Genomic DNA, 13,340 nt, shown 5'->3' on the forward strand with positions numbered 1-13,340 from the left:
GGTTAGAATTCGGTGAGGTTAAGGTCAACGGCATGCTCATGACTGTAAGTTCCAACGTGAAAAGAAACTCGGGTGTCCGCTCCTCAGAGTTGGTCTAATCTAAGCTCAAAGCTATAGTTCACCCAAAAATGAAAATCCTGTCATTAATTACTCAACTTCATGTTGTTCCAAATCCGTAAGACTTTCATTCATCTTCAGAACAGAAATGAAGATATTTTTAATGAAATCTGAGCGACTTCTGTCCCTCCATTGACAGCTACGCAACTGACACTTTGACACTTCAAAAAGTTCATAAACTAATCCATATGAACTAAGCGGTTTAGTCCAAATTTTCTGAAGAGACAAGATTGCTTTATATGCTGAAGAGATTTAATTCACATATAAACATTCATCAACTCACACATCAGTTGTGGTAAACAGAAGCTCAAGCATGTTCACTTGACGTGCAAGAACCAATGAGGTTCATTGTCGTGTGTTATGCAGCACGTTTGAACCAATGAGGTTTGTTCTCACGCATGAAGCAGGTTTGGTTGAGCTTCTGTTTATGTTTGCTCAATGTTTATGTAAATAAAAAATGTTTTTGTGAATAAAAGCCTAAATTAAATCTGTTCATCATACAGTGTATAAAGTGATTGTGTCTCTTCAGAAGATTTGGAAGGAATTGTTGCAGTCTGATTGCCACAGACTGTCTCAATAAGCTTTAAATATGTCTGGTGGGTGGAGGTGTTGAGAGGGTGTAAACCACTCCAGTTAGAACTGGATCTGTGAAAAGTAGAAAAGTTGCTGGCATTGTTGGGAGTAAAATGTGTAACTATGCTATTTATTGCCCACTGCCATTTGATACCAATCTAAACTAGCAAATCTGCGATTTCAGTATGAAGTCAAACACTTCTCATCAAATTCTTGCAAGACCAAATGATCTGAGATAGGGTATCCACATTAATTCACATAATTTGATGCACTAATATATAAACAAGATCCACAACCATTAATATCTTCGATTGTAGGTTCTAAGTAATACTACTGCTTTTGGGCTACATCATCTTTTAAAGCCACCTGCTTGCCTTATTTCATCTCCCCTGGGGAGCCATCCAGATTCTTCACCAATGACGTTCAATATGTGTCCCTTTACAAGAAAGGATATGCAAAAATAACACCTGATGTTACCCAAACTTCATAATGTACAGCAGAGATAAAATGAAATACATAAAACATTTTGCGGTTTTCATCAAGAGTTTGTTCTCGGAATGCTTAGATCTAATTTCAGAATAGCATTCAGACTTCAAAAAACAAAAACAAAAAACAAACAAAAAAAAAAAAACTACAGTATTAAAAATGTATTCAAAAGTTCTTTGCTTTCACAATCTCACTGTAATTTACATCAGGGTCTTTGGAGGGCAGCTAACATCATTTCAATGCAAAGGATTCACACAGAACATCCAAGCAAGCAAACATGAAACAAGCACTAGGACACAAAAAAAAAAAGAAAAGAAAAATCTGCCTTACCTGCTGGAAATGGTACTGCATATATGGAATCTCATTGTCTGTCAATCATATTTCAAGCATGCTTTTGAACTACAAGGCCTCTTTCTCCTAAAAGCAACTCTTAGATTCTCATTTCTATTGGTAGCTTAGCAGAAGAAAAAGTGCTCTCCTTAATTCATTACATGCTTAAAATATCCTCTGAGATTCCATACACAAGTTTTTCAGTTCATCTCGAACCTGAATAGTAATTTATCTGTATGTTACAGTTATGGACAAACAACAACATATCTTTAGTATAACTACATATAAGCCTATTAGTAGCTCTGTAAATAGCTATATTTTCCAATAAGTAGAGGCGTAGAGCAAATGTTACTGTACATTGTTGTTTTTTCGTCACATTTATGTCACACAAACAGCTTTAAAGCCGAACAAAGCCATACAGCTATAATGCAAACACAACATTAAGAGTCATTTTCACAGCATTAGGAAATCATTTTTAATATGAACAAACCTGTTATAAAATAAAATAAAATAAAATAAAAGTCTGATTAATTTTAGTGAAATTATTCATTTGTAGAGTTAATAAAAATGAACATTAAAAATAAAATTAAATAAAAATATGCAAATAACATTAAATAATCAATCAATCAATCAAAACTAATTCATTTTAGTGAACTGATTTAAACTAACCTGTTAAAATAAAACAATTCCAGTCACTGATAATCTTTAATGCAGATCAAGGACTTGGAAGATTGCAAATGGAGTACAATGAAACTGTTTGAGTTTGATGCTATACAGAATGTTCTGTTAGGAAAACACAAGAAAATGTCACAAAACATTCAGGATTTAGTGAAGGATTTGCACTACAACCAATGTGCAGTCTGAATACTATACAGTCTGGAGTCCCTTAAGCCAGACAGATGAAATACAACAAACCTAAGGTGATAAAGACTGGAGACTTCAACAGATCCTTTCTGCTTGGAGCAATGCCATTATGAGTGAACCATATACTATGCGATACATGCAGTAAGCAGGACCTGCGGCATGTGCACACACCTCTAGGCTTATACAGAGACATCCTTGTTGATGTCTACACTTTGTGATTCCAACAGAAGCTGTGAGCTCTATTCCACTGTCAACCTCACAATAACACTTGCAACAGCTCAGCCTCGCAACTGTGCCACAGCTGCTTCAAAACTCCGTACGATCTGACATAATCAAAATGCACTTTCACAATCACCAGCTGGAAACCTTTCAGATTTAAATTTTTCTCAGGACACTCTATAATTCAATTCCATGCGAATCTAAATTGCACTGCTTTTTTTTTCCATCTGCCATTGTAGACTTGATACAGTGTGAGCTAGAGAGTGAGGCCTGACCACATCTGAGTTGAAGCTGGAATAATGGAATCAAGCAGGAAATATGCATCTCTAATAAAGCACTTGAGGAAGCCTGTCAGGGAGCACTTACCACAGATGACAACATGCAAGGAATAACGAGTGACAGTGCAGACAGATAAGAGTTTTGGTTTGTGATTTTTTTTGTGATTTTTTTTTGTGTGATTCCATTCCTTTTACTTTAGTTGCAGCCACTGTTACTTTATGCAACCACTGTGAATGTTCAATGTTGTTTACAGCAGTTTGAAGGTTATATAAGACTTATTTAATTTAAATATATTTACATTTTTAAGAAAAATTACAAATTTAAAGAGATGTAGGCCTTGCTGATGTGTTCAGAATGTTTACGAGGGTGTTTATAGGCCTTTATAGGGTGATTCTAGGTAGTTGCTAGGGTGATGTGGGTTGTTGTTAGAGCACTGATGTTGTTGGTTTACATAGATGGATGGATTTAGTAGATGTGGCTTGAAAACACCAGGAGAAATAATGGTTTTGATTTCAGAATTAAATAATCACAAGAAGAAGATTTTTTTTTTTTTTTTTTTGTTTGTTACATTGGTAATAACAAAAATGTTTCTTGAGCATAAAATCAGCCATTTAGAATGAATTCTGAAGGATCATGATACACTGCAGACTGGAGTAATGATGAAAATTCAGCTTTGCCATCACAGAAATAAATTACATTTTAAAATATATTAAAATAGAAAACAGCACTGTAAAAAGTAATACGCTATATCTACTCCATAAAATTTTGGCAACAGATTGCAAGCAATATTATTAATTAAATTCAACAAATAGAATTGAGTTAGAATTAATCAAATTAATTCCTTAAATGTCAACCATTTAAAACGAGTAAAATTTAAGTAAATTTTAAACAAAAATATCTGAATAACTGACAGACGTCAAAGATGAATTAAGAACTCTTTATTTTTTATTGCCAAAATTGAAGACACCTGATGATAACTCATAGAATCACTGAAGGAAAGAGAAACACATGAATTAACAGAGGTTTAGATGTTGATGTTGATTTTATTGAAAATGTTTGGTCACTATTATGGTGATCAGTGTTTCATTTAGTTGGGCAGTTTGACTTTTTGCTTTTTATGTCACTTTGTGGTTTTTGTAATGGTGTTTGCTAATTTTACACATTTTAAATGGTTGACTTTAAGGAATTAATTTGATTAAGTCAATTCTTACATGTTGAATTTAATTAATAACATTGCTTGTAATCTGTTGCCACAATTTTATTGAGTAGATAGAGCGCATTACTTTTAACAGTGTATTTTAAATTTTAATAATACTGTATTTCACAATGTTACTGTATTTTTCATCAAATAAAGCCTTTCACAGAATCACAAAAAACACTTTTTTTTTAAAAAAAATAAATAAAAAAATAAAAAAAGTTAATTCCTATCTAAAAAGTAATGTATTTAGGGTAAGGGTTAGTTAAATACCTAAAATAAAGTATGAATGTTAAATCCACACAAGGATACAACAAGGTTGTGTGTGTATGTAGGTGTATTGATTGCTATAGTGTGTAACAGCAGGGCCCCTAGCTTCTAGACGCTAGCAGTGCTTGGTGTTGTGATAAAAAGAAATGCTCATCTCTGTACAAAACAACACAAACCCTTTTCCAAAGACATCATCAATCCTTCAAATCGACTGGAGAAACAATCCCACTTCCTTCTCCAAAAACACAGTCACACGTGGGGATTTGGAAAGATGAAAAAGTTTTCATTTCCACTCCATTCATATACTTCATTACATAATCTAGAGAGAGACATAAAAAGAAAGTTTTTTTTTTTTCCCCTCTATGCGGTAATATTTAACAAACCTTCAACTGCAGGGAAGGAATGACTCTTGCTAACAAACCATAAAGCTCTAGATGTTTCAATGAAGTATTCCTTCTTTAGAACAGGGTCAGTAAACTCTACCACATTCTGAGGAACTACTCATTAAAACCAAGATGCTTCAGAAAATTGCTTGCGCTAACAACATGAACAAGGCCAACACTTTCTACACACACAATTAACTGGAAAAAAAACAACAACAAAACAATGGTTGTTACTTCATCTTTAAAGCATGTATTTAATTGTCGTTTTTATCTCACTGAACACAACTCATTGGCAAAATCAAGCAAACAGCTCTAGAGTAGCCTACAGTCTAAGCATTAAAAAAAAAACATTTTTAGTGATTTTTTAAAATTGTTTTTTGGAAGTTCTTTAGAAGAGTAAAAGAGTTATTTGATCAAACTTCATGGGATTTCATGGGCTCCTAAAAGCAAAATAAAGTTCAACACCTGCACAGCATGGGAAGTGGCATCATTCTCCCATGGCATATGTTTTTGGATCTTGTTGAGACCATAAGAATGAACAATAAATAGAATAGAGGTAAGTAGAGAATACTACAGAGAGAAAGAAAAAATAAATAAATAAAAAATTGAAGCAGAGCCCTTTGTGTAGATTAATTTAGTCTCACTCGTAGACATATTTCCATAGAAAGAACAGATCTATTAGTGTGAGGAACATTTTGGACTGTGATTTTGGTGTATTTCTTGCAAATTTACCAACTTACCAAAAGAGATTTAAGGTATATTAAGAGAACTGTGTTTTTGTTTTTGTCACTTTTTTTCCTTTGTTTTATTACAGCACTCAGACTTTATTGCCAGCCAGAGTTAGTGTGATAAATTACAAACTCTACGAGGGGAAAAGACTGATGAAAAGAGTCTGGTTTAAGGGCATGAGTGACTCGTCCTTTTCATGCAGGTTTTGGACATGTAACCTTCTGGTCTGGCCTGTTAAAGAGTCCATGAAATCAAGTTTTGTTTCTTATGGTCATTGTCTTTTTCAGCTTTAGGGCTATGCATATGCTATTGTAATTCTAATCATTGACAAGGATTGATGTTTTTAAAAGATATCTGTTGAGAAGGAAGATGAAGAAGATGAAAGAGGTGAGGAAACAGATTGCTTGCCACTTAAAGGGTAATCTAAACAAGGATAAAAAGAGGTACCATAGGGTATGACAACACTGAACAAGGAACTGAACAAACTGAGGGCTGAGGGGCCGTGTACATGACACGGTTTAATGGAAAACTAAAAATGGAAAACTTTTTATGCATTTTGGTCATTTATTTACACGACAACAGTGTTTTGGGGGCCTGAATACACAAACTTTTGAAAACGGGTTTGAAAGTGCACGTTTTTGAAAACGATACCATTATTGCGCGTAGTGTCTCTTTACAAAGTGACATTACCAACTACTGGCCTGGCATCATATACAGCAGATCTGTGCGAACAGGATTGTTTTGTCAACACTGTCATCTGTCAACATTGTCATCTGTACACAAAAAACGCGAAGGAAAATGCTTTCAGCTTTTGGTACATCATTGTCATGTAAACGTGCCCTTAAATATAAGAGATAACAAGCAACTCAACAAGAACCAGGTGTGTAACAAGATCTTTAACCATGACAACCAGGAAACTGAAAGCAACATATGAAAACAAGGAAGGTATACTAATAATTAACTAGAACACAGGCAAAACAGTGACAAAGAAAACCATGACATTAATTAAACAGAAGGCAATAAAACTAAACATAACAAGACTATGAATATGTAGACTTAAGCAGAATCAAATCATACTTTTTGATAAAAAGAATGAGTTCACATGTATCATCCATGTGGTCATCCCATGCAGGCGGCAGCATAACTGCTTACATTGGGATGTTAAATCCACAGGGCATTGCTCAATCAGTGAGTCACAAATCCCTGGTGTCCAGTCCAGTCCACACCCTGATGGGCCAGATTCTCCTCATCCGTCAATAGAGTCACGACCTTGACTCGTTGCCAGTCTACACCAAATGGCCGCATTTTAAATCACTTTAAAAATTCAGCACTTCAACAGCCTGAGCGCATCGTCTGGCGTTAAGCTTCCGCTTTCTGCAACATGATTTAAGCGGCACCTCAGCTGAATATGCTGAACTATTGTTTGAATTAGAGACAGCCATAAATCAAAATGCCTGCATAAATTTACCTCAGGACAGAGATACTGTAGCAAAATGGGGTGAGGAAGAGCCAGAAAAACTGCACAAACACCAGAACACAAATGTAACAGGCAATCTCACTCTCTCACAATCCTGCCTCTTAGTCCTCTGGCCTCTTCTAAGCAGTTTCCTTAAATAAAAGCAGAATACATTGAGACCAGGGTGCAAAATTCACCAAAAGCCTGTCAAGGCACCGCTTCTGTACACTGAGCTCATGAACATGAACACACTCAACTAGAGTTTCTCCATTTAGGTTGCTGAATCTCAGATTAAGATGAGCCCCTTACAAGGTTCAATTCTACACTTTTGTAGCAATATATATACTGTATATATATATATATATATATTAAACTAACTATAACTCATATGGGGAACTATAACTGATGTGGTACCAGAAAAATCACTATCAATCACCAGGGATTACAGAATCAATATTCACACATATCTAGAAGCTAATGATGAAGCATCACAGCATACAACAAAGTAGCTTTGTGTCACACAGATTAGATCAAAATGAAAGCAGTGTAAAGTATTCAAGTTCATTCCTCAGCTTTGACCTTAAATCAGTACTCATCTATCTTACAACGCTTATTGACTTTAACCTGTGTCAAGGAGACGGGTTCATTTTACAGAATACTTTGTTGAGGCGGCACTCCAAAAAAAACCTGTGTAGGAGTGTGTGTGTTCGCTTAAGAATTTAATATCTGTCGCTTTTGCCCTCAAAGGAACTGAATTGACACTCAGTTTGACAATAACCAAACTTATCATGTCTCATAATGTTACTGCGGAGGTCTTAAAGATCTTTTCCCTAGACAATTCAGCGTGTGGAAGATATAGAACAACAGGTTTGATTGTGTTAGTTGGCATTCATGTTCTCAGAGGGCATCCGTCTGAGACATCACCCTTTCGATTTTCTATTTGCTTTGTACGAGAGGTGCACAAAGACATTTGACTCTAGCTTGGATATTAGGGGAGTGTTTTTTCACAAATCATGACATAAACCTCAACACCTCTTCCTCTTTACTTAAGTAGCTGGTTTATTTCCAGAGATCCTCCTGAGATCATAATAGAGTAAGTGAATGGAGAACTATCTCATTTTTAGCCAGGATGCCAATTCCAAATAAAGTATTAACGCCATGTTAAGAATCCATTAGGATTCTCATGATTCCTTGTGCCATATGCCCCCATTATGTGACATAACAATGGGAAAGCTGAGGCAAACAACTTTGGGGAGTTGTCACATTGTGCTGAGGAGTGTGCGAGAGAGAAAAAACAACGAGGGAAAGAAAGGGAGCGTATGGCAAGGGTCGGGAGATGAAAGCTGAGAGCTAAATTCCACAAAAGCTTTAAATTGGCCATATCAATCAGTCTCTCACCCGCAGAGCAAATGTTTTTCTCCGCTTGTTTATCTGAAATCAAACTCTTTCTTCCACAGGCTGCATCTTATGTTCTGAGCTATTACACGCTTCCTGTACAACATATTGCAAGAGGAATGGCTGAACAACTATTTTATTTGTCATTGTAGTGAGTTGAGTGATATCTAGGGCTCTATGATTTTCACAATGCCTAAAGCGCGGATGCAATTGCGGATTCTTGTTTGGCAAAATTTAGATGAATAAATCAAAATATGGGGAGTACACTTAATCAAACTGCGATATGGGCTAGTGAACATTAAACTACAAAAAAAGACTATTTAAATCTGCATGTTCTGCATGTCTCTGTCTGAATTAATTGTGCAGTTTTGTGTGCTACACATACTCAAGCATATGACGCTTGTGGTGTTTTTAGCAACTGTCATCTCATTATATGATGAACGCGAACTTGATACACACAGAAACTCAAAGGTCTTCACTACAACCCGCCAAAATAAAACCTTGAATTTACAATAAAATATATTGTAGGGTAGAATGCAATTGACAATTGACGAGTGCCAAAAATTTTATATGGCACAACTATTGTTAAAATATTAATGAATTATTAAATTGTTTTATTAATGGAAGCCAGATAAATTAAAATGGGAATGAAAGAATTTTGGAAAAAATAAAAATGGATTTCATATGGCTCTAGATATCTAATTATACTATCACTTCCTGACAACTTTGACTATTATGGATGTGTAAAACTACATACTTTAAAAATCAAATACTCGACCTTAAAGCTGAATAGCTATGTATTCAAAAATGAATTATATAAAACTAGTCCACCTGACTAATCATTGTGACATAGTATGTACAAATCCAAAACTCGGTCAAAAAAAGTGTCAAAAAACTGACACACTGCTTTATCTGCACCCATGAAACTTTAAAGGGTTAGTTCACCCAAAAATGAAAATCATGATTCGACACATTCGGATCACGTGTCAAACCGCCAACCTGCTGAAATCACGTGACTTTGGCGCTCCGAACCGCTGATTCCACACAAAAGATTCATAACGCTCCGAAGCTTCATGAAGCAGTGTTTTGAAATCGGCCATCACTATACAAGTCGTTATTTTGTTTTTTTGGCACACCAAAAATATTCTTGTCACTTTATAATATTAATATTGAACCACTGTACTCACATGAACTGATTTAAATATGTTTTAAGTATGTTAATGGATCTTGAGAGAGGAAATGTCATTGCTAGCTATGCAGGCCTCATGGAGCCATCAGATTTCAACAAAAATATCTTAATTTGCGTTCCGAAGATTAACGAAGGTCTTACGGATGTGGAACGGCATGAGGGTGAGTAATTAATGACATTATTTTCATTTTTGGGTGAACTAACCCTTTAATAAATTGCAATGATTCTACCAAACAAGGTCTTTGCCATGCAATAAGAACAACATATTTTAAGGGATTTTATATTTACATAGTAAATCCTCACACCTGATAAAATACAAGGGCGATCAGCAAGCTAACCAATTATCCAATAAGCAAAAAGGAAGACATCTCTGGTCATTTAACCCTTTACCATATCAGATTATAGCCATATATTAAAGCTGTGTTCTGCAATCTGTTTTTAAACTACACAGTGTTTTACAGACCACAGGGACACTTAATCATATAAATGACTAATCTACTCATTAGTTGTTGGACCAGTCAACCTTCATGATCCCACCTATTCCCTATTGACTAATAATATCCAGATTATGAATTAGCTCTGAATGTTCAGAAGCCCCCAAGGCAATGGCATTTTAACAATCGCCCCCTTCGAGATCAAAGCAGCCAATTCACATAATAGTCAAACAGACTGTTGGCCTCATATCTTACATTTTTTCCAACCTAGCTTTGAAAATTCAGCTTCAGGACTTTTTGATCCAGACAACTGGACTGTCTGTCCTCAGAGCTGTGCATGGTAAATGGCATCTCTGTGAAAGGTCAAGGTACATCATCAGATCAAAGCATGTGTGAGTGAATGCAGAAGAGAAAAGGGACAGATACCTGGATCTGCATTACTACGTCTACGGATGCTAACGTATTTCGTCAAAATAAGCTAACACCAAACAAGTTGGCATTCACGTTTACAGTCACGAGGTGTTTAGGACAGGACATGGTTGTCAATCCCAAAACTTTACAGTGTGTATATGACCAGCATATCTGCACTCAGCCATTAATGCTGTGAAGAGAAAAATGCTCTAGGTCTCCTTTTAATTGGAAGCTTTTATAAGAAGATATAGTTTTGTTTTATAAGATCTAACACTTCATTCAGGCAGCTTATTCCCTGAGAAAGACATAAAAACCATGAAATAGTGGTTTAAAAACATATAATTGCTCAAAATATAGAAAATACTGTTTAATGGGAAATGTGATTTTCCATCAGACAATGATGATCTCTGCTTTTTTGAAGGGAAAAAGTCTGTATACGCAACCGTTCAAAAGTTAGGGGATGATACATTTTTATTTTTTTTATTTTTTTTATGTTTTAATGCTCACAAAGTCTGTATTTATTTGATTAGTAATAAAGTAAAAACAGTAATATTGTTAATATTATTACAATTTAAAATAACTGAGTTCCATTTTGACATAATTTAAAGTTGTATTTATTTCTGTGATGCAAATCTGAATTTTCAGCATCATTACTCCAGTCTTCAGTGTCACATGATCCTTCAGAAATCCAGAGGTGTAAAGTATTTGAGTAAATGTAATTAGTTACTGTACTTAAGTGTCTTTTTGGCTACTTTGTAGTTGTACTGAGTATCAAAGATATTGGCAAGTCGTATTGGAATTAGTAACTTGTAACTTGTAGTGGAGTCACTTTCGATGTAAGGTATCTGTACTTTTACTCAAGTATGGCTTTCAGGTACTCTTTACACCTCTGCAGAAATCATTCTAATATACTGATTTGGTGCTCAAGAAGCATTTTTATTATTATCAATGTTGGAAATATTCCATTGTCAATGGTGGAAATGGAAATGTTTCTGTGAGTATTTAAATGTCCTTACTGTAACTTTTGATCAATTTAATGAATCCTTGTTGAATAAAAGTATTAATTTCTTGGGGGGAAAAAATACTACTGATTAAAAACTTTCGAACGGTTGTGTAAGTTGCCCTTCTGTGACTATAGAAGATGACTATACTACCTGTAAAACTTGACTGAATTTGTTTCTCGCTATATATCTAAGGACAATATCGAAGGAGGCTTTGAAGAGGTTCTAATTTAAGGGTACGTTTACACAACAACGATGTACTAAAAACTGAAAAGTTTTTTCTTTGTACAGATGACAACGTTATCAAAACTATCCCCGTTCACACGGATCTGCGAAAATGATGAAAAACGCTGTATTACGCAGCGTAATACAATTAATTAGCGATGTCACTTAAAGAAAAACTTGCACTTTGAAACTCGTTTTCAAAAGTTTGCATTTTCAGGCCCCCAAAACACAGTTGTCATGTAAATGAACGGCCAAAACGCATAAAAAATGTCAGTTTTTAATTGAAAATGGTGTTGTGTAAAGTAAACAGCCCCTAAGATCGCTCTGATTAGTTAATCATTTTTGTCACTACATAATTCCCATAATTCCAGTTGTGTTTTGATGACTTTACTATTATTCTAACATGAAAAAAAATAGTAAAAGCGAATAAGTTGTGTCCAAACTTTTGACTGACGGTATGGAAGTCCAAGAAGTTTTCTTGTTTGTTCATTTGCAAACTTTGCTTTTATTTTAAACCCAACAAACTCTATATACCCTAGACACAAGTGAGCAAAGAAAAACCAAGTCTAAAATGAGATTCCTGCTGTGTGCTCTGGACTTCTGGAAACTGAACAATGTAATATCCAGCATCAACCTATATTCAGCCTGCACTGCTCTGACAAAGCCTTAGAACAGTTTTCTACACTGTCCAGTAATCAGCCAATACAAGACCAACTTCAAACACGCCATCAATGACATTGTGATCATCATTGATCTACAGTAAGTTGATTTCGAATACTAAATATTTGTTATCGTGCGTTGGTGTGGATGCTAATATAGTTATCATTCTTGGTGTGAAGAGGCTTCAACCCAACCCAAAAACATATATAGCACAGCTAAGGTTAAAATTATCAACAAAACCAAGTTTCAGTTGAGTTTATAGGTTAATCAACCGGACCTGCAAATAAGAAACTGCAAGCATTATAAATCTAACAGGACATCACCTGTGTGACCAGTGGCTCCAACAACCTCTCCACAGTCAGCGTGCGAATCTCAAGACTCTTGGGGTCCCATTTTAGCAAGACTGGGGATGTAGCACTCGTCATGTTTACTGTGGAAAGAAAGGAGATGAGAGAAAAGAGAAGAGTGAATTTTTGAAAGGATGAAAGAGATGTTAAAAACAGAGAATGACAGTTTAATAGGACGATAAAAGGAAAAGGTGCAGACATCACAGACTCAGTTATCAGTTTCATGCTTCATGACTTTCTTAACAAAATCAAAGGCCGGTGAGCCTGCCGCACATCTATTATTAAAACAGAAAAGCTTCTCCATTGAAAAGTCTTTTAATGTTGCACATCCATCACGCTAAAACGCTAAAATTGAGACTATAAAAGATTCAGATGAGACATTATATTACAGGCTAATGACTTTAGAATGAGTCTTAATGTGAGATCCAGACATTGTTGTTCAAGTCAGACTGCATTATCTCACTTTTAATGAGGAAAAACAAACAGAGAGACTAGAGTGATCATAATATATTAACCATAAAGTGATCTAAATTTCTCAAAGTAAATATGAATCTAAAATATAATTGCAAAGTTCTCAAACTTCACAAACTTTTCTGTTCGTTCGTATCTGAGTTTACTAGAAATGACATAATCTTTGGTATAATAATTGAAGATGTACACAGTTTTTTTTATTGAATAATACTCTTTTTAAGGAATTGCTATAGCCCACCAAATTGACACTTTCAAAACAACAGAAATCTAGCAACATGAACAGAAAGTACTGCAGCACAGAAAAGA

General features: G+C 35.1%; 1 protein-coding gene across 1 annotated transcript in view; it reads right to left on the minus strand.

The window, feature by feature from the left end:
* ctnna2 (catenin (cadherin-associated protein), alpha 2) overlaps positions 1 to 13,340 on the minus strand; it is a 455,639-nt gene that overhangs the window by 419,194 nt on the left and 23,105 nt on the right. Inside the window, exon 2 of the mRNA XM_051898161.1 lies at positions 12,540 to 12,646. Within this exon, the coding sequence (XP_051754121.1) occupies positions 12,540 to 12,641 (102 nt within the window). The 5' untranslated portion in view covers positions 12,642 to 12,646. The remainder of the gene's footprint in view (positions 1 to 12,539; positions 12,647 to 13,340) is intronic.

This window comes from Ctenopharyngodon idella, chromosome 1 (genome assembly GCF_019924925.1).
Source record: "Ctenopharyngodon idella isolate HZGC_01 chromosome 1, HZGC01, whole genome shotgun sequence".
Lineage (NCBI taxonomy): Eukaryota > Metazoa > Chordata > Actinopteri > Cypriniformes > Xenocyprididae > Ctenopharyngodon > Ctenopharyngodon idella.